Source organism: Vigna unguiculata, chromosome 3 (assembly GCF_004118075.2).
Source record: "Vigna unguiculata cultivar IT97K-499-35 chromosome 3, ASM411807v1, whole genome shotgun sequence".
NCBI classification, from domain to species: Eukaryota; Viridiplantae; Streptophyta; class Magnoliopsida; order Fabales; family Fabaceae; genus Vigna; species Vigna unguiculata.
The window spans coordinates 41160883-41184461 of record NC_040281.1 but is presented as its reverse complement, the minus strand read 5'-3'; the positions used below and the strand labels follow the sequence as shown (position 1 = coordinate 41184461).

The 23579-nt window shown below is 30.7% G+C and overlaps 1 protein-coding gene across 19 annotated transcripts; it reads right to left on the bottom strand.

The window, feature by feature from the left end:
* Nucleotides 1-1050: 1050 nt before the first annotated feature.
* LOC114178168 lies at nucleotides 1051-22080 on the bottom strand. 19 transcript variants are annotated; one of them, XR_003603294.1, is made up of 11 exons: nucleotides 21986-22080; nucleotides 21405-21528; nucleotides 19366-19436; nucleotides 13121-13246; nucleotides 12844-13029; nucleotides 11547-11579; nucleotides 11334-11428; nucleotides 10623-10667; nucleotides 10032-10134; nucleotides 7436-7498; nucleotides 1051-4555 (listed from the first exon to the last, which is right to left on the bottom strand). XR_003603294.1 is itself a non-coding variant. In XM_028063917.1 (7 exons), exons 1-6 carry the CDS (start codon nucleotides 16631-16633, stop codon nucleotides 7480-7482), a joined length of 582 nt encoding a protein of 193 aa, XP_027919718.1. In that variant the 5' UTR covers nucleotides 16634-16709; the 3' UTR covers nucleotides 1051-4555; nucleotides 7436-7479. The 19 variants fall into 19 exon arrangements, 1 of the variants encoding a protein (XP_027919718.1); XR_003603295.1 differs by having other exon boundaries at nucleotides 11347-11428; XR_003603289.1 differs by having other exon boundaries at nucleotides 11334-11579.
* Between the last annotated feature and the right edge of the window lie 1499 nt (nucleotides 22081-23579).

Here is a 23579-nt window from a genome sequence, read left to right as displayed (position 1 = left end):
TGATTTAGTTAATCTCGTTTTTGAAAGATTAACAACTGGACATAGGGTCTTTTGATCCGAACCAGTATAAATACTTTGTGCAATTTTCTCTTCTCTACTCTCTTTATTTTATTGTGTTTATTAAAATAAAGGAAAGATTTTTAATTGATCTTTGATACAAAAAGGGAAAATATTAAAAGCACAATTTTTATTAAGAACCCAATTCACCCTCCTCTTAGTTTTTGTCTGCACGCTCAAACATTCCGCTGCGCGATACCAACAAATTCCACATGGGACAAGCGAAAATATACTCCTTTGGAACTTGTACTGTGTACCAAAAAAATCAAAGTGCTATTCACCAGTCCCGTCTAGAGAGTATACCCAACTCAAGTTATATAGGGCTTTCAAAATTAGCGTCACACCTACAACTTGGATTTTTAGAAGGAATAAAACAATATATTGTATGCGGTCGAATTCATACGAAGTACAAAGCAATTTTTGATACTCATAAAATCAATATATAGCCCAATTCTAATATGTCAATTGCTCTCACAAACCATCCTCTATCCTTAATATGAAGAATAAGTAATTCAAATTGTGTTCCATCAATCTCAATGTGGATGCACACCCAAGTTATAGAGTCAATATTTGAATAGTAATATCCGGACATCATTAGGACTCAAGAAATAGCCACAGACAGAATGAAGCTTTCATCTCGCACGAAATTATAAGCAACAACTCATATATATAACCATTTGAAATTTGCATTAGGAATAAATGTAACTTTATAGGGCTTTCAAAATAGGAGGCACAATATCAACCCAAGTTAAAGGACTTTCAGAATTGGAGGCACAATTGTTAACCACTATCGATACAAAGAGCTTCAGGAAACATTTTAAAGGGACAATTTTGACATGTGCATTAAAATTTACGAAGAATAAAAGTCTTGATCCATACTCAACTCACATTTTCAAAACAAATAAATTTGAACTCAACTTATAATCCGAAATCCTTCTACTTTGGCACATTAAACCATCAAAAGACAAGCAAGTAATTCATCAACAGTTCGAATAACAAAGGTAAAATCAAATTTTTTTATTGCGGACAGAGAAAGGCAAAAGTCATCTTGACAATTCTATTTATGGTGGCACAACTAAAAATATACCCATATGAAATTTGCACAGTGAACCAAGAAAATCAAAGTGCAATTCAAGAATTCCACATGGGACAACTGAAAATATACCCTTTTGGATTTTGCAATGTGTACCAAAAAAATCAAAGTGCTATTCACGAGTCCCATCTAAGGAGTATACCCAACTCAAGTTATATAAGGCTTTCAAAATTAGCGTCACACCTACAACTTGGATTTTTAGAATGAATAAAACAATATATTGTATGCGATCAAATTCATACAAAGTACAAAGCAATTTTTGATATTCATAAAATCAATATATAGCCGAATTCTAATATGTCAATTGCTCTCACAAACCATCCCTTACCTTTGCTATGAAGAATAAGTAATTCAAATTGTGTTCCATCAATCTCAATGTGGATGCACACCCAAGTTACAGAGTCAATATTTGAATAGTAATATCCCGACATCATTAGGACTTAAGAAATAGCCACAGACAGAATGAAGCTTTCATCTCGCACGAAATTATAAGCAACAACTCATATATATAACCATTTGAATTTTGCGTTACGAATAAATGTTACTTTATAGGACTTTCAAAATTGGCGGCACAATATCAACCCAAGTTAAAGGACTTTGAAAATTGGAGGCACTATATCAACTCGATTTATAGGATTTTCAGAATTGGAGACACAATTGTTAACCACCATCGATACAAAGAGCTTCAAGAAACATTTTAAAGGGACAATTTTGACATGTGCATGAAAAATTTACGAAGAATAAAAGTCATGATCCATACTCAACTCACATTTTCAAAACAAATAAATGTGAACTCAACTTATAATCCGAAATCCTTCTACTTTGGCACATTAAACCTTCAAAAGACAAGCAAGTAATTCATCAACAATTCAAATAACAAGGGGCACATCAAAATTTTTTATTTCGGACAGAGAAAGTCAAAAGTCACTTTGACAACTCTATTTGTGGTGGCACAACTAAAAATATACCCATACGGAATTTGCACCGAGAAAATCAAAGTGCAATTCAAGAATTCCACATGGGACAACCCAAAATATACCCTTTTAGAACTTGCACTGTGTACCAAAAAAATCAAAGTGCTATTCACCAGTCCCGTCTAGGAAGTATACCCAACTCAAGTTTTATAGAGCTTTCAAAATTATCGTCACACCTACAACTTGGGTTTTTAGAATGAATGAAATAATATATTTTATGCGGTCAAATTCATACGAAGTACAAAGCAATTTTTAATACTCATAAAATCAATATATAGCCCAATTCTAATATGTCAATTGCTCTCACAAACCATCCTCTATCCGTACTATAAAGAATAAGTAATTCAAATTGTGTTCCATCAATCTCAATGTGGATGCACACCCAAGTTTCAGAGCCAATATTTGAATAGTAATATCCTGACATCATTAGGACTCAAAAAATAGCCACAAACGGAATTAAGCTTTCATCTCGCACGAAATTAGAAGTAACAACTCGTATATATAACCATTTGAAATTTGCATTAGGAATATATGTAACTTTATAGGGCTTTCAAAATTGGAGGCACAATATCAACCCAAGTTAAAGGACTTTGAAAATTGGAGGCGCAATTGTTAACCACTATCGATACAAAGAGCTTCAGGAAACATTTTAAAGGGACAATTTTGACATGTGCATGAAAAATTTACGAAGAATAAAAGTCATGATCCATACTTAACTCACATTTTCAAAACAAATAAATGTGAACTCAACTTATAATCCGAAATCCTTCTACTTTGGCACATTAAACCATCAAAAGACAAGCAAGTAATTCATCAACAGTTCGAATAACAAAGGGCACATCAAAATTTTATTGCGGACAGAGAAAGTCAAAAGTCACTTTGACAATTCTATTTATGGTGGCACAACTAAAAATATATCCATACGAAATTTGCACAGTGAACCAAGAAAATCAAAGTGCAATTCAAGAATTCCAGATGGAACAACCAAAAATATACCTTTTTGGAACTTGCATTGTGTACCAAAAAAATCAAAGTGTTATTCACCAGTCTCATCTAGGGAGTATACCCAACTCAAGTTATATAGGGCTTTCAAAATTAGCGTCACACCTATAACTTGGATTTTTAGAATGTATAAAGCAATATATTTTATGCGATCAAATTCATACGAAGTACAAAGCAATTTTTGATACACAAAATGAGGCTCATAAACCATTGTTGTTTCATTTGATACTTGAATAGTTATACCTAGAAAGCAACCCCTTAGTGAGAGTGATGGGATAAACTTTTTCAATCTATAGAACTCACACAAGGTTAGGCTCCAAAAAGGCTGGAGGTTTGAAGAAGTTTGATGATGTTGAAAATATGTTTGGCATATGGTGGTTTTGATGTAATGCCAAACTCTATGACTAAAGGAAGGAGATGCTTGGACAAACTCTTAAGGAATTGTGGCTAAAAGAAACTTAAAGAGAAGTGATCTAACCTTAATTACCTAAGATAAGTAATATGACATATAATTAACTGCATAGCAATACTCAAATTGAAAAGTGATTTACATGGAAAACACCCTATTTGTAACCTAGGAAGCCCTACATATCTCAAAAAGGAAAAGCAAAACCCTAATTCTACAAACTTAAAAAAAGATTCATCCTCAAATCTTCATGTTTCTCTATGACAAGACCTTTTTCTTATCATTGATCAACCTGCATATCATTCCCCAGGTATCAAAAATCTATATACAATAATCATCAACCAAAAATTCAAAAGATTTGTGTAGCACAAACAACATATATCTAAATGAAAGAATAAAAGAAGACGTTATTTTAATTAAGGCACTTCACAAAAATGCCTTTTCTACTTTAAGCTAATTGTAACCTAGAAGGTAACAACTCAAAGTGTGATTTTGAAAAGTCTAGTCAAGAGTTTAAAGAGGAAGTGAATTTGAAAAAGTTAGTAAAAATTGAAATTGAGAAAGATGAATTAATTTTAAATTAAGAAAAATTCAAAGATTGAAAAACTCCCCTTTATCATCTTGCACCAAACTTGTCAAAAGAAATTACGTTTGAAAGCCCTAAACTTTAAGCAAAAAGGAAAGCAAATAAGCTAAACTATGCGGCCTAATGGAAAGACTAGAAGGCACTTAGAACCTTCAAAGCACTTACCAACTAAGATGCACTTCACTATAAGAAATTAAGGGTCTAATTAGGAGATGGGATTGAACACCAAAGGCTCCCCCAAGACACCTAATTAGGCCAAAATTACAAGAAGTAAAACAAGTAAAAGTTACAACTCAAATAAATAAAAAGTGCGCATCTTTTTCTTTCCAAGTGTTTCTCTCATCCTTTTCTTGTCTCTTTCGCTAAGGTTTCAAGTCTCCTTTAGGTTTCCACCGCAAAGATGCTACCTCAAAAGTTATTTCACCTCAAAAGAAAGTCTACACATAAAACAAGCAAAAGTTATTTCACCTCAAAGAAGAGAAATCAAGAAAAGGCTTAAAAACAAAGAAGGTTAACTTCAAAGGGATAGTTTGTATGACAAAACCAAGAGTACCAAGAAGGAAACAAAGAGAACCAAGGTTAAGCAAACAAAGAGAATCACCTAAAGAAATGTACTAAAATGAATGAACAACACCAAAAACAACTTGAATAAAGAGGATGCTTATTTATCTCTTTGGTTGATCGCTAATGGTGCATATAGTCACTCTTTTAGCTCAAAACTGAGACCAATAGTTCTAGAAAGTCCATTTTACAGCCTCAAAGTAGTTTCAAATTTCAAATGCAAGCAAAATAAACATCCAAAAGAAGGTAGTAGTGGTTTTAGTGCACTTGTTTTGATCATTTTTTTCTTTTGCTCTTTTTGTTCGTGAACTTCTTTTCTACTTTTCTCAATAATTTTTCAACACCAGAAAAAAACCACTAGAACATATTTTCAACACATATGTTGCACTTGAATAAGAAGCACATCAAAATGGAAAGAAACCTATTAGAATCAAAAGATAGAATATGAAACTCAAGCAAATATAATGAAAACATAACTCTATGAACTTGCTAATGAACTAATAACAATTAAGAACTCAAATATGCAAAATAAAAGCACTCAAATGAAATAAATTCTACTTACAACAACAGCTAACACAATTATCATCCTCTATTAGACTAAATATAAAATATGTCAAACAGTACATAGGTGAATTTTGTCTTGTAATAATTTTCCACAAGCATCACTAAGAAAAACACCATCACTAAATCTACAAAAAATATTTATGAGAACCTCTATTTTTGAATTACTCCTACCTTGTCAAACTTTTAGAGAAATAAACTCTCCAGGTTTATTTTCTCAAGCACAATCATAGATATTACATTAACAGAATTAATGTAATCTAATAATGACTAACATATATTAAAAGATAAGTTAGCTATGGTATCCCTAAATTCACATTCAACACGAACACTTTTTTGCTCAAGTGATATAAATTTGTTTCGAGATTCATTAACTAATCCATAAACTAATCCATTAATTGCATCATCACACTCTTACACAATTCTAATCATACAATCACACTTACACACTTAGCCTACATAATACTACATCACAATTAAGCAAACAAGACATAACAATTTTTTTATTAATACAATATTAAGTTCAAGACTCATGGCTAAATCAACAAAAAATATTTCACTAGAATTTCAACACTCAATTACTCTAAATAAATTCTAACCCCCAACGGCAATTAACAATGCTATCATCCTTTATTACACTAAATATAAACAAATTCCAAACCATACATGAACCATGTTTGGCTCATAATAATTTTCCACAAGCGTCACTAAGAAACACCATCAAATCTACTAAAAAGGTTTACAAGAATTTTTGTTTTCTAATTACACCTAACATGTAAAACCTTTAGTGAAAAATATTGATCTACTCTAATTACTAACACACAATTATAGATATCGCTTTGAGAGAATTTACATACTACTAACAATTGTCTATACAAGTTATTTCATTCTTAAATTCATGTTCAACATGGCCAATTTTTTTGCTCAAATCATGTGTTTTTTTCACTAGAACATTCACTTACTAATAACTATATCATCATATTACAAAACAATTCTAATCACACAATAACACTAACATTCCTAACCAACATAGAAACCCATCACAATTATGAGCAATATATAACAGATATATTGATAAAACAATCCTAAGTTCAAGAATTCATATTTAATTCCCAATACATCCTACAAAGTTGGCTGAAAATTAATCTACATAATTCTAATCCAACCGAAAATTAACCAAACTACCATCCTCTATTACACTAAATAGAAACATTTTAAACGATACATAAGTCAAATTTATCTCAACAATTTTTTCGTAAGCACGGGTATGAAAAGAATCAACATTATATTGATACAAAAACCTCTATTTCTTAATTACCCAAACATGTCGAACATTTCGAAAAAAAATATTAACCAAGACTAATTACTCACACGTAATTGCAAATACAGCATATTGGAATCTTATTAGGAGTAGCCCATTTTAAAAACAACACTCAAAGCTATGTGGTCATCAAACCATGTTCAACATAACCACATTTTCACTTAATTGATATGTTTCACTCGAAGATTAACTAAATTGCTAACTACATCATCGTACTCCATAATTCTAATCATACAATCACACTTAAATTCCTAACTAGCATAATAATTCATCATAATTAGGCTACAAGACATAACATATCTTTCCAAAACAATTCGAAGTTGAAAAACTCATACCTAATTTTTCAAAAGCCATTCACTAGAAATCAAGCACTCAATTATTCTACATAAATTCTAGTTATAACAAAAATTAAGATAGCTATCATCCTCTAATAGACTAAATATAAACATAATACATAAGTGAAATTCATTTCATAATAATTTTTTGCAGGCATCACTATGAAAAAAAAATCATCATTAAATCTGCAAAAAAAAAATTACGAGAACCTCTATTTTCTAATTACTCCTACCATGTCAAACTTTTAAGGGAAATAAACTCACCAAGTCTAATTTCTCTAGCACAACCAAAGATATTGCATTAGCTGACATACTCTTATAATGATTAACATATATTAAAAAATCAATTAATGTTATGTTATCCCTAAATTCACACTCAACACAACCAATTTTTTGCTTAAGCGATATGATTTCACTTCAAGATTCACTAACTAATTCATCGTCACACTCTTACACCATTCTAACCATACAATTACACTTACATAGTTAGCAAACATAATATATCATAACAATTTTATTCATACAGAATTACAAATTACCTTATCTGAAGAACATAATTATTTGTTCCACTTTTGTTTCCTTTTTATTGCTTCTCACCGCACCTGCAGCCAAATCCAACAAAATTTCTAAATTACAAGAAGTTTAGACACATAATGGAATGAATTAGAAGTGCAGGAAAATGAATTAGAATCCTAAATTGGAAGAACCTAAAGTAATAAATTCAAGATTTGCAAGAAAATGTATAAATTAAAATAAATAAATTAGGAAAGGGGGCGAGAAAATACACTAACCAAAGTTAACACCATTTATTTAGAAAAAATAAACCTCCCAATGTTGACACCCTTTCTTTAGGGAAAAAATTGTTTTATCCTAAGGTTAGTAGGCCAGCAGCTACTTACAGTGAAGAAAAAGCACATATCCAAGAGGACTCACTATCCTATCTTATCCTATAATGTTATCGAATTTGCCTGAAGGCTGAAGATGAATGTCGTTATGCTTCAGTCTTTAAAATGACCTTACCCATAAATGAATACTATGATTTACACAGTCCATTCAATGGCAAGGGTTCAGTCATAACCTTAAAAAATAGACCTAAATTTCATCTTTTTATGAGAAATTATACTGTCTCATTTTAATTATGAGAATGTTAATTATCATGATAGTCGTTTAGAGGGTAATATATTTGATTTACGAAGTAGATTTTTACATCCAGTACTACAAAAAAAATGGTTATTTGTGAAGCTTAAAATTACAAGTTTTAACAGTCAAAAATCGTCACAAATGAAATTTTTTACCATTAAAATAACCGTCACAATTACACATGTCAAAAATATTTTACTCGTTGGTATTGTTGTCAGAAAAGAAAAAAAATATTATAGTGGTTAAAAACCACTACAAAATGTAGTCTAACTTGATTATATTTTATCATATTTTTACGGTTAAAAACCAATACAAAATATATCATATTTTGACGGTTAAAAATCACTATAAAATAGATCATATTTTCACAATTAAAAACTACCAAAAATTATTTAAAATATTTTTAAAATGCCAAAACGTATTTATTAATTATTAGACTAACTCTATAATTAACTTTTTTCTCTTATATTGCATTATTAGACAAAATCTAGTTTTAATTATCCAAGGTTTCCATAAATTTCGAGGATATACTCTACACAACTTAAAAAACATAAATGAAAAAAAAAAAATCTAATTCTTATAATATAGGAAAACACGTGAAATGGATATAATTTCACTATAGATTCAAATCCCCTAATCTATAAAAATCTTAAACAAAGGAAACCAGTTTGTTTTGATACCAGATGAAGCACAAGACTTGGATGCTTTAGGTTTGTAACTGATAAGGGGTATCTATGTAAGATTAACTTTAACTAATTCACCGTTATCATTAACTTTAACTAATTCACTGTTATCATTAACTTTAACTAATTCACTGTTATCATTAACTTTAAGTTCAACTGCAACACCTGCCAATTTCAAGAGTCACACTCTAACCACTTGCCATAAAATCAAGTTCTATTAATAATTATAATAATAACAATCTATAGAAGATGCTAAAATACTGAAAAAGGACAAAAATAACACCAGTTTTCTATTTGCTAAAACCAAACAAGCATAAAAGTCATATAGTATACACTCAAATCTACAAAGACAATTTCTCCAAGGTTATCAATCCTAGTTTAACTACTTAGGTCAAAGAAGAACAATGGATTAACAGAAATCAGCAATCTATAAAGGGGTTATCAACGTTGATATTCAAATAAAAAGGCTTAAACACCAATACACAACCAGAGCAATGAAAGAATACATAAATTCCCATGATTACTCGGCATTTTACTATTTTCAACCAGAGCATTTAGTTTTCAATGAACAACTGAAATTTTAGATCTTAACCGGCCACATTTTACTACTTAGCTTTTAATAAAGGTGGAGTTGTGACTATTTTAGTTGTTTTCCCTATCTTAACAACTGTGTATATTTCGTAAAATGATGAACATAATGCCCTCAACTAGGTCCTACATTTATTTGAAGCTGTCAAGTTCACTTAATATTATTTGGGTCTGTATCGCACATCAACACCTCCTTAATTATCTTCCTTCTTCTTTCTCTTTTTTCTCTCATAAACTCCTCATAATGCACCAGTCTTGCTTAAGGCCTACTAAGGAATCTCCATCTGATCCAGCAGTATAGCCGCTGCCGCTATGTAGTCTATCATCGAATTAAGATACATGTTATGGCCTTTGTTTGTCAATTCAAGATGTTAATTGCACAGGCCATTTCTAATGTTTTGGTTTGGCAACTTATTCCCTAAAGCAGAACTCCATTTTTCCTTTTCATATCAATTTCAGCCTATAAATATTGTGGCAAGTGAAGTTTTAAGCTTCTGGTTGAATGATTTTAGTAGGTTTATAATATGGGTATGGTAATTTGATGATTTATTGCAAAGCCAAAGATGCAGCGTCCAAAATTATTGTCAACGGGGTCAACGACACTAGATCAGCTAATTTCATACACACTTTGTTGCCATTGAACATAAAGAAAGCCGCTAAATACAAATGCAAACAAATGTTTTAATGTCGCAAAGAAGTTCTGCCAAATTATTCAAAGATGTACCTCCTCTACGAGATCCCCTGCTATCCCTCTGACCACTTCACATAGATTGTTTAGTAAATGATTCACTGATCCAGAAACTCATGTCCTTGTAACAAGGAGGATACTTCAAAGATAAACATAAAAGAATTAGAATGTTCTAACAAGATTTTAGCAAGGTGTCCATTGAAATAAAAATATAAATTCTTCAACACTAAAGATAAAAATAAAGACAGACATGCTGAGAACATAAATGACAAGATCTAGGAAAGATTACTTAGTTAAATGCCTTCTTAGCATAATACATAGAAGATGGATATCATTTCACGACAATAAATTTGTTATTAGTATAAAATAACTAACTACCCAAATTTAATCATTACAAGGCTTTTAACATAGTAATGCAGTAGAGCCGTGAAAAATATAAGTCTACAGCTAACTGTAGACCATCTTAACTTTCAATCACATGAATATTTCTCATCTAGCTTTCTAGTTTCAATTGCAGGACACATTAAGGACTAAGAATAAGAGATATTCCTAGACGTGAACATACTCGGAAAAAAGTTATTACAAATGAGCCAAGTATAGGCAGCCATTTAGACATGTAGCTGTTACCTTTGAAAATGGCTTAAATTTGACTCCCAATTGACCCTTGGAAAACTGTATATAAAAAAATAAAAAAGGAAGCAATACATTAGAGACGATATTACAAAAAGAACTAAACAAATAACATTGTGAATCTCAAGATGACTACATCATGAATTTGTGTGGTCACAACACGTGGTTTCTTCCTTTGACTAATTAGAACAAATTACTCCTAAACTAATAGCTTCATTTGACTCTTCTAAGTATATACTGGTAAATTTCTTCATTAACACACTCGTGCTTTCCATTAGAATCCCTCTTCCCCTGTCCTTTGTATCCAAATACTGCACTAGGGAAGACTATGAATTATGCACATGTATTTTTTTTATATTATCCTACAATTTTTAATAAATTTTGGAACTGGTTAAAACATAAAGGGAAGCTCAGAACTCCTATCAGTGTCAGGTCTAGAGAGGTCAAACGTATACAACCTTACCCTCGAAGTGGATATTTCCAGAACATCCATCACCACTAAGTCAAAAGTCATAAAGCAAATATCTACACTAAATAATATTTGAAGAGTGTTTTTGAACAATACAAAATGCATGCATTGACATGTGCAATAAAGATGAAGTATCTACAAGATTTAAATTAATTAGTTTCTTCGCTTCAACTAATTCATCTTACAAAGCCTCATTAATATTAAAATGCAGCAACTAATAATGAAGTATGTCTACCGACCATTTCAAAATACCAAATAAATGACTTGCTAGACCCTCAAGGCATTTCTTTAAGTCTGTTGCTGCAAATAATTGAATCCCTACGATAAACATCTCCTGTAACAAGGAAATGAGTGTGACCACTTCTCAATAATTCTGCCTCATGAGCACTTGTGTGGCATCTTAAAACAGTCTGAGGGTCTACATAGTAAGTGTCATTATAGCTCCTACTTACATGGTCTTCAGGAATCAAGACATCATCAAAATTCTGCAACAAGAAAAAGACCGTAAGTAGCCTAGACCTCATCAAAATTCTGCAACAAGATTGTAACAAAGAAACCCAACCACATAGTTCAAAACACCGTGCAATTGATTTGATTCTAGTGCAGCCCCATTTAAAATTAATCAATCAATCATTGCAAGAAATCTTTCAGTATTAAAAATAGTTTTATATTCTTTCCCCTCCTTTTATGTTCCATTTGTCACAATAAACTCACATTGACACAACAATTTCCTTGTTTATTTCCATTAAAACAAACAATCTAGTAATCTGGAGTAATTTAAATACAGAAATAAAATCTAGAAAACGACATTATATAATTGTGAATTGACCAAATTCACCTAATGCACCACCAGTCTCTACAGCAACAACTACCTGGAGAAAATTGAATCCAACAAAAAATGTGCCTATATATTTGGAGTAACTTGTATGCAGAATACTTTTCCCTGTTACTGAAAATATATTACGCATAACTCTGTGATGCAGCCACTAAAGAAAAATGTGAATAAAATAATATAGATTGAATCAAACCGCTGCATGCTGATATCTTGATGATGGTGAGACACCTGGGGCAATTGCCCATTCCCAACGACCATCTCTATGTTTAGCAAGTTCATATGCACTTGCCAATGGATACAAACACAAGTAAAAAAATATTCTCAGAAAAGTATAGGAAGAAATAATTCAGCCGCAACAAATAATTGTCATTGAATAGGAATTCAGTTAGAGTGGTCTGAGTAACTCAAAGAACTCCAATAGTTTATGAATGTTTCTCATCATTTAGATTCAAACATCAATATGAAAAACATTCAATTAACTATTAACAGATTTTGTTCTATTATGGACCAGTTTCACAAGACAAAGAAATTATATAAAAAGAAAAAGTGTTATAGTATTAATATAATTAATATAATAAAAATAAAATCAATGAATTTGAATGCTATTAATACTCTAGCTGCTAGGTCCACAGCTTTTTCCACAAAATCAGAGCTCTAAATTGACACATGGAAAAGAGCTTAAAATTCATACTATTAAAAATACTTTGTCAAAATTTTCTAACCCTGTTATTCAAGTTTTATTAATAAGAATTATTGCTCCCACATTATCACTTCACTATTTGTTATTGTCTTCTACACACCAAACAAATGCACGTATGAGGAGTTATAAGCATAATTCACATTGTTATAATTGGAGGCGGAGAAGATAAACCACAATGATTATAGATCAGAACAATTAGGATATGAAAAATAACCTTTGTCTTCACATTTTACACATGCTATCTGCTTCACCTGTGATTCAGTGTTATCAAGTGTTTCAAATAAATCCTTAACAGGCTTCATACCAAGTAATCCCCCTTCTCTAATAGACTCGGTTCCTTTGCAGGTGGAGCAAGCCAATCGCCTCATGTTGCCACATCTCTTGCACATCCTCCGATGAACTGCAAATAAAAGATTGCAACTTGTGTCAATTAAGGGAGGATATCGTCAAAGAGAAAGCACCAATGCCTCACTGCAGATTTTGTTTACAACATTTTTCTCCTCATAGTTCTGCAGAATCTACTATTTTACTCTTGTGGTTCTAGCAAACAATTCCCGAAATTCATCACAATATATAATAGTATCTAAACCTCCTGCGGAACATCCAGATACAAGAGCCTGAAAAAGAAAAAAACAGAGATAATATCAAAACGAAAAGGGTGGGAAAGGAGAACAAAGTAACGAAATCAATGGGGTCTTTTTTTTTCGTTTTTGTTTTGATTTCATTTGGTTTATGTTTTCACTTTTGCTTTGATTTTAGGTCATGTGTGTTTTTGGTTTAATTTTTGAAGAAAATGATGCTGGAGTGTGGCAAATAATTTTCAAAAATTGACTGAAGCAATTTGAGTTGAAGCTTGATTAGGTGAAATGCTAGTGTCAATGAGCTTACACTCAAGGATTTTGTTTTACACATTGACTAACATGATATTGGTTACTTTTATTTGAGATTCTTTGCAGGCATAGTATTTGTTAGGTTAGGAACGTGTTGAGTAGAAATGTGAGGTTAGCAAAAGATTGGTACCTAAAGTATTAGGTTGGTGTGGGGTGCTCTTTTAGTACTAGATGTTTCTCAGGTAAGATTGGTACACAACAAACCAATGAATCATAGTAAAATTGAAACTCAAATGATTGAACAAAATTGAATTATAGTCATTTGTTAAAACTAAATTTTCTCAAAATTGTTTTTGAATTACTATATGAATTGTTTGAACTATTACCAATGGACATAAGATTATGAAATTGAAGTAGTTTTACTTCAAGAAATAAAGAGCTTCTCTTTTATGTACCTTGTTACCAACCAAAAAATTCCGGATCTCATTGGCTTTGTTTTAGATAGATATTTTCCTCCATATTTTTTGTCTGGCTACTATTTTTCTTACATTTCTGTAGATTTGATTCCAGGATGTCTAACTACTTATGTTCTCTGTAAAATAAATCAAATCATACATTTGTATTCAATGTAAAAGATAGAACTTTGGTACAATGCACACTTTAAACATAAAACGGAATAGATAAATTCTGATGTGATTTTATATGAAAAAAGAATTAATCTTAAGTAGTTATTTATGACACAAAAGTTCAAGATAAGTAAAGCAACATAGGTTCTTATTCAGTAGTATCTAAGCTAAACACCAAAGGAGACTTTATAGCTATAGTTATTGCTAGATCAGATAACACCAAAGGAGACTTTATAGCTATAGTTATTGCTAGATCAGATTACACCAAAGGAGACGTTATAGCTATAAAGTCTCCTTTGGTGTTTAGCTTAGATACTACTGAATAAGAACCTATGTTGCTTTACTTATCTTGAACTTTTGTGCCATAAATAACTACTTAAGATTAATTCTTTTTTCATATAAAATCACATCAGAATTTATCTATTCCGTTTTATGTTTGAAGTGTGCATTGTACCAAAGTTCTATCTTTTACATTGAATACAAATGCATGATTTGATTTATTTTACAAACAACATAAGTAGTTAGACATCCTAGAATCAAATCTACAGAAATGTAAGAAAAATAGGAGCCAGACAAAAAATATGGAAGAAAATATCTATCTAAAATAAAGCCAATGAGATCGGCCTTTTCTGGTTGGTAACAAGGTACATAAAAGAAAAGCTATATATTTCTTGAAGTAAAACTACTTCAATTTCATAATCTTATGTCCATTGGTAATAGTTCAAACAATTCATATAGTAATTCAAAAATAATTCAAAGAAAATTTAGTTTTAACTAGATGACTATAATTCAATTTTGTTTCAATCATTTCAATTTCAATTTTACTATGATTCATTGCTTTGTTGTGTTTTCAGTGTCTTGGCTGGTTGAATGGGGCGATCTATGAAACAATCTATGGTATGGGATTATGAACAAAGTAAAAATCAGTGCGACAATATTATTTTGCATAAGTTGTTAGCGCGCCTGGGATTGATTAGGCATAGGAATAGAATGTTGTTGCCCAGGATTGTGAACTTGATATGGAATTACAAGCCCTATTAAATAAACAGTGATTGGCTAAGACAGAGAAACCAACAAAAAACTAAAGTATAATATCAAGATCCAAATGAATGCTAACAACACACAATTGGAATTTTGCAACATAACAAGAAGTTGAAGTTACCAAAAAGCTATTAAGCAAGCAAGAAAGGTCCAAAAAAAGAAAGCAATTGTATGAACAAGCAAAACTACCTGTAATAATGGATACAAGTTGGCCTTCAGAGGGAATCAAAAGTTAACAATGTGGTTCAACCTTTTTGAACTTTCAAAAATTAAGCATTTCATCACATTTTTCCTTTTTGTGTAATTTGTATTGTCCATATTATTATTCAAAAATGTATCAGAAATACAGTAGGGTTAACAATCCTACTAACACAGAGCAAGCTCCTTCAAGGAAACAACATTCCCACTCCTAACCGGATTTTTTTCTCTCCCCACTACCTCTTATTTTACTTCCCCATATTCTCCCTATCCCTCTCATTCCTTAATTGATTCGGTTACATCTTTTGCCACCACAACACTACTTTTCACACCCTTTTTCCTCCTTTCATGCACCCTCCAAACCTTAGGCTTATTGTGAGTGTCTAGGCCCATCTTCCTTGCCCTATCAATTTTGGTCAAACGGTTACTCAGCCAACACCTAGATTTGTAATTTCAATGTGCCCTTTTTGGTCGAAGGCTTAAACTCAAGATTAACAAAAGATTCCTGATGTAAGATATAATACTCGCATCCTTTATCTTTTGGCAATCAATCACTTAGTTCAAATCCACATACAATCTAATCCAATAAAAAATAAAAAAACATACATGTATTTGGTGTTCAAATTCAAACCAAACAATTAAAAATAAATTTCTCTTTAGATACGAAAATCGCCATGGCAAAAAGCAAGAATGGCAAAGGAAACCAAAATTGCAAGTCAACAACGGCTTTAGATACAGACATTGCAATGTTCTTAACAGGTAAATTTAAAAAGTTAATATCAATGGAAAAGTTTAAAAGGAACAGTGTTTCAAAAACAACTACCAGGATCATATGTTACACCAGGAGACAAAAATCAAATGTTAACGATACCTCGCACCAATAGGACACAAGACAGTGTTTAAAAGGAACAGTGTTTCAAAAACAACTACCAGGATCATATGTAACACCAAGAGACAAAAATCAAATGTTAACGATACCTCGCACCAATAGGACACAAGACAGTCCCAACAACTTAAGCTGAACTTGAAACAACTCCAAGTCAAATCACGTTAGAATGTGAATATAGCCACTATGCCAAAGTCATAAAAAACTAACCTGGATCAGTCTATGAAGCTCCGACACGGCGTCGGAGCCACGCTTCCCCGCGTCGGAGGCGCACCGGACACGGACACTTGCCGGAAGCGCACACGACGCGGTGTCGGAAGCTTTGTTTTTGCCGGACACGGCCTTCTCTCTGGATGCAGAAAAGAGACGTTTGTGCTGCTGAAAAAGTGGAACGTGGACGCCTTGCAGAGTTGTCTGTTGCATAGTTGCAACCAAATTCGCGGAGAGGAGAAGGGAAGATAGAAGATAGGAAAGGGAAAGTTAAGCAAAACAAAAAAAAATCTGAAAAGAAATACATCTGTTCAGTTTTCACTTTATCTAAAATTTTCTTAAAATATTTTATTTAAAGAGATTTTAACTTCTTTTATCATTATATAATATATTATATTATAATTAATTTTAATCTATAACATCTTTCATTTTTTATACGTAAATAAATATAAATAAATTACTAGATACATGTTCCATATTTCAAATAAATATAAATAAATTACTTTATATATAAAAAAATAAAGATAAATATATAAATAATCTTAACTAAAAATCTTAATAAATTATATAGAATTAAAACTAAAAATTTTAACAAAATAATCCTTAAATATATCTATTTGAATATCTTTATATCTCATCTTTTAATAACAAAAACCTTATATATGTTCTATAAATACATATAGAGACTTACAAAATATACAAAGAAAAAGAAATCAGTTAGAGGTAAAAGAAAGAAACGTTGAGATTTAGTGAGCGAAACACATAGTCATTGCAAAAAAGCTCTTAGAGGAAGAAGGAAGAAGCTCGGATAGAAGAATAAAAAGAGATATATTTTGAGCAGGAGAAAAAAGTAAATACTGAGAAGAAGAAGTGTGTAGAAAAAGGTAAGTACTCTTTACGTCTTCTCTCCTTCTATCTATTAAATTCTTTGCCTTCTATATTAAATTTTATCCACACCCTCTTTTTTTTCTACTTATTAAATTCATCCATTAAATGCTAATAATTTAACTTTTTTAATACTTAATGTCATTCTATGCATCCATCATATTTGCTATAACTTATACATGTGAGAGTATTATGTTCCTTGTTCTTTTAACAATATAAAATAATTTAATAATTTAACATTACTTTAAAAATATATTATTTTATAAATAATTATATTTTATAGATAATTATATTTTATATTATTATTAGATTATACATGATACTTTATTAGTTTTTAATTTCAAATTTCAATACATATGCATTACATAATTTTAATTTATTTTATAATTTAAATTATAAACATAAAATTATAAGTTTTATATTTTGAATTTAATTTTATAAATATATTATGTATAAAAATTATTTAAATTATATACTTTGGTTTTATTTTTAAATTTTAAATATTAAGTAAATTTTGTATTTTCAATTTATTTTATTATAGGAAATTAAGATGAGTAGACCTAATCAAGCTATTGAACAAGAAGATGAAACAAAACCCCTTTGGAGATATTTTACAAAGATAAGAAAAACTCCTGGTGGTGGAAATTATATGGTCAACTGTAGTTTGTGTGATTTTGAATTTAATGGATCTTACACTCGAGTGAGAGCTCATCTCTTAAAAATTAAGGGAGAAGGGGTTAGAGTTTGTCCAAAAGTGAATCCGACAAAACTTGCTGAGCTTAAAAGATTGGATAATGAAGCAACTTTGAAAATTGAAAATTCAAAGAAGAAAAAGGTCTCTCTACCACCTGTATCCGAGGAAAGAAAGCAGACAAGCAGTGGTGGTGTTCACCAAAAACTCAAGGGTCCTCTAGAAGCTTCTTTCAACATTCAAGCTAGAGATGCTCTTGATTGTGAAATTGCAAGGATGTTTTATTCTTCAGGATTACCATTTCATCTCGCAAGAAGTCCTTATTATAGGAGTGCCTTTTCTTACGCTGCCAATACTTCTAACCTTAGTGGATATGTACCACCATCATATAATAAATTGAGAGGTCCACTGCTTAATAAAGAAAGAGCTCATGTAGAAAATCTTCTGCAACCTATAAAGAATTCATGGAAGCCAAAAGGTGTGACAATTGTTAGCGATGGATGGAGCGACCCTCAAAGAAGACCTCTTATCAATTTTATGGCTATCAATGAGAGTGGACCAATGTTTTTGAAAGCAATAGATGGATCTGGTGAGACAAAAGACAAGGATTTTATTGCCAAACACATGAGAGATGTAATTATGGAAGTTGGACCACAAAACGTGGTACAAATTATCACAGACAATGCAGCAGTATGTAAGGCAGCAGGTATGATCATAGAATCAGAATTTTCTTCAATATATTGGACTCCTTGTGTAGTGCACACCTTGAATCTTGCATTGAAAAATATTTGTGCGGCAAAAAATACAGAAAGAAATAGTGATCTTTATGAAGAATTTTATTGGATCTCACAGATTGCTGATGATGCTACATTTATTAAAAACTTCATTATGGGGCACTCTATGAGATTATCAATGTTTAATAACTTCAATTCATTGAAGTTTCTTTCTGTTGCTCCAACGAGATTTGCTTCAACCATCATCATGCTTAAAAGATTTAGAACCTTGAAAAGAGGACTCCAACAGATGGTAATTAGTAATGAATGGTCTGATTACAAAGAGGATAATGTTGATAATGCACGAACAGTCAAAGAAACTTTATTGAATGATAATTGGTGGATGAAGGTTGACTATATACTTGCTTTTACTGCCCATATTTATGATGTTATCAGAAAAACAGATACGGATATGGCTACTCTTCATTTAGTGTATGAGATGTGGGATTTAGTCTCCATTGTAAGCATCTTCAATGATATTTTCCATAGATAATCAGACTGAAATAAGGGAATATCCCATTAAGCAATCAATCTTTCATATTGAATGTAATTGTAAACATAATCACAAATTGATAAATCTATAATCAAATACGTACCTGGCTTGTTGCAGCAGTAAAAATCTTCTCTTCAAACCATTGAGCAATCTTCTAAAGTTCATGCAATCCCTCTTGACCAGAAACAGAAAGATGTCAGTTTAACGTGTCATTCTATAGAAGATGAAGAAAAGCGATTTAATAACTAAATAATACAAATTATAGAAAACTTATGGTCAATAGACAATCCCATAATGTTATAAGCTCGTTAAAATGTAAAAATTACCTTACTGAAATCATACACATATTCAAAACAAAAAACAAATATAGTAGAATGGATATCAGAAATGGAGTGCAAGCAGCAGATTTAAATTTAAATTTTCGAATTTCCCTCTCTTTTCCCTGTAATATTCTCAGCCAAGGCTAGCATGAGTGGTTAAGTATAGCAATGCCTTTCTTTCGAAAATAACTTCTAAAATATATGAAAAAATGAGAGTTTGAAGCAATTGTGAGAGTAGTTCTCATCCATGAGTTTTATCTTGATTTTTAGTAGTCCAAGTGATTACTCTTCCTTGTTGCTTATCATGAAGATGAAGATGGAACTTCAAGTTCAAGTAGCAGACCAGTTTCTTCCACCATTTAAGTATTCTCCTCCTCCACCTTTTCTCCATTAATTTGTGTTCATGTCCTTATGCTCTATAATTTTTATTTCAACTCTATCCTAATCCATTTCTATCCATAGTTATGTTCTTGTTAATGATTTTATTTGGCTAGCTTGAATTCTACATTGTTCTAGTATAGAATTCTAGATCCTACACTTGTTCCTGTTCTATATTGATCTTGTGATTAGTGTCATTGATTCAAGCCTCTCAAGAAATGATTTCAAGTTTTAACGCAAGGATAAGATTCAACTCCAATTGTTGTCTTGTTTCGTATGCATTTAAGTTTCCTTTGCATATATGAACTCTATCAAAAACATAAGAGAAAAAAAAAATCTACTAATAGTACTATAGTTTTCCACTAAATATCCATCAGCCACACATTCTCTATGAAGAGAAAATATGTATAAGCTATTTAAGAGCAAAATACACAATCCTAAATCTAGTATGCAAAGAAAAACATGCTCCTCTGTGAAAATAATGGCAGTAACCTCCAACCAAACACACCAAATGAGAGTAATGATAGTGCGTGAAAAATAATAACAGCAAATAGAAAAAATAAACTCAGCTCTCCTCCCTTAAGATATCTAAATATGCACCCACAATAGCAAAAGTTCATTCTAACACATTCTGCAATAACACCAAAAATTGAAAAACTTTCTATTTTTCGGTGATATCATGGTCAACACCAAAGTATGACTACTCCAAAGTTGTTAAACTCTAGTTACTACCTAGAATCAAGAGGGAATGGAAAGCTAGAAACTCGAATCATAAGATCTTAAATTTCAACCTAATAATAATTATAAATAATACATATGCATTAAAAGAACATAGGTAAAGAAAAAAAACTCACATCATTAGAAAAACTTAAATTGAAAATTCATAATCATAAATGTATAGACAACTAGAGAGAGAAATAAAATTTTTAACATGATAGAAATAATTCAAAACAATTCATAAAAGTTAATAATTTCAACCTGGTAAATCACATCACCAGAGTGATCCTACCCTCAATAAGTTCAGCTTGCGCAGGACCTTTGACATGTAAAATGATACGATCTTACAAGGCACAAATGATTTTAACAAAATTGTCCCACTAACACATCAATGAGCATGTGCAACGCTGACATGCTAAACCTCATCCCTACACTTTAATTATGACATTAAAACCAATAATAAAAGAAATATTTTATTAAATATTCGTTTGAAGGAAAAATGAACCCATTTAATTATTTTGTTAACCTAATCGCCAGACATTCGAGCATATATTTCATATCTTTTTGCATCAGAGGATTACAATTACACAATATGACGCTGTTATTGATGCTCTTTCATATACATTCATTTATCACTTGGAAGGAAGACCAGAGTCCGCACGGAAAAATCTATGAAATTATGAACAAAAGTAAAAATCAGTGCGACAATATTACGACTAAATCTTACATTCTGTTGACAATTCTTTGGCGTGACTCTTGCTGCAGTCCACCTCTCCAATCACTGCTATCCATATTGGCTTCAGTACCTTGATTAGGTCTCCAATGATTGTTATCCATCTAATCTTGATAAACTGAAAAACGAAAAACGGACTATTCTTGTCAAATTGAATTCCTAAAGGAAAGAAAGTGCAAAAGATGAATATAAATGTATGAAATATTATGAATATAATCCAAAATAATCCATATAAATAAATGGTTTTCAACAGTCCATCAATAGATTGTATAGTCAAGAAAGCCGTTAAACAACAAAACAAAACGTTATAAAAACCTAGGTTTATAAGATGCACGCAAACACATTAAATTACATAAAGTATTTCCTCAATCTTGTCCATATTAGTTGTCATGTTCTCATATCTCAAAGATCGATTCAAACGAAACATTCTCATACTCGAAGATCGATTCAAAAACGCCCCTCTTTTCTACTTGATATTTGGATTAAAGAGCTATCCATGACTGTGGAGCCAATAATCATCTTTCAACGATAAGAGAGAAAGAAAGAAAAAAGAAATCCAAAATTAGAAAACGGACCTGATGGTGGTGGCCATTTTCATGCGATTCGTCGATTTGTGGGCAGTGTTACAGATTGCGTGTCTGACTCGTGAGCTTCGACCGTATTGTAGGTGACTTAGAGGTAAAGAAACAATTTCGAATTATTATTGTTATTATAAAGCCTTCTAACTTATCAATATTTTATTACATATAAAATATAATACGGACAATAAAATCGTATTTAAACAGTTAAGATTAAGAAAAAATTTAAATTATACATTACTTCTGTAAGTGGTTGATAAATTATTATTAATGTATGATTATATTATATTAACTATTGACTATGTGTATTTATAATTTATGAGTTTTTAGTTTTCCATATTTATTTTAACTTTGTGAATACAAAATGTGACTGGAATCGAGAAATTACATTGTTTTATTATATTATTTTGAAATGAGATATTATATTTCTACTCGTATCAAATTTAACTATTTTTGCATTTGTATTATCATGTTATTGTATTTTATTTCACCAAAATATATAAATTCGTTAAAATTTGAAAATATTTACGATTGGAAGTCAAGGAAATTTATTTATTTTTCTCAATAATATTTAAAATAGTAAAAAGAAAATTGTATTAGGTGTGTATTTTTATTAAATTACTGGAAGAATAATCATTTAAATCACTAACACCGTTTCATTTCCGGTCATTGACGGTTAAAAATGATTATGAGCAACGGATTTGTAGGTAATATTTGTCTGTCATATCCGCATATTTGAAAGTGAGAGAAATAGTCAATTAGTGAGATGGTGATTTTTTTTCAATCTCGTTTGAGATGAGTTATCAGAGAGTACACCTGTTTTCACAATAATATTTTTTTGTTTAAATCTCGTTATTTTCACATGCATACACTATTGTAAGAAGTGTTGTAAACTTATATGGTAGTTAAAGAAGATGGTCGGAGAATGCATGATTTAGGTTAACACGATGAGAATTGGTTATATTGTGATTGAATCGATTATATGACAAAACAAAGGAAAATGGAATCGATTTCACTAAGAAACGGTTATGTTGTTGTTCTAACTAATTTCAGTATATGAAATTATTTTTAACCTTGTTTTGGTGTTGCAGTATGAATAATGTACGGATTGTACAAGAAAAACATTTATAATTGAGATTTTGGCAGAGGCATGGAGACAATATGCACTCATCTTTTTCAAATGTATAATTTATAAATTTATATTTTGAATTATATATTTTAGAATATAAATTTATATTACTGTACAATTCATAATATAATAATCTTTAATGAAAATTTGTACTCTGAAATATAAATATATATTTTAAATTATGTAATTCAAAATATATTATTTATTTTATATTTTAGGATGTATAATTTAAAATACAATTCATACAAATTTGTAATTATTATAATTTTAAAAATATAAAAACATTGATATTTAATATCATAAATTATAGGATTTGAAATATTTTTTAAACATTTATAGATTACACCAGAATGTCTACGATTACATATTCTTAAAAAGAAATTAAATTACTTTTTTTCTCTTGTTTTTGCTCTTATTTTTGTTAATTAGTGTTGGTCCTTCGGTTTTTGTTTTGTCTCAATT

What these genes read in the sequence shown, in the direction of transcription:
- LOC114178168 (XM_028063917.1), bottom strand. Translation starts at nt 16,633, where the DNA reads ATGCAACAGACAACTCTGCAAGGCGTCCACGTTCCACTTTTTCAGCAG. An exon ending in AGCTTCATAGACTGATCCAG is followed by an intron (nt 13,247 to 16,420) that starts GTTAGTTTTTTA and finishes TTTCTTTTTCAG; the next exon opens with GCTCTTGTATCTGGATGTTC. An exon ending in CAAGATATCAGCATGCAGCG is followed by an intron (nt 10,668 to 12,122) that starts GTTTGATTCAAT and finishes TTTTATATACAG; the next exon opens with TTTTCCAAGGGTCAATTGGG.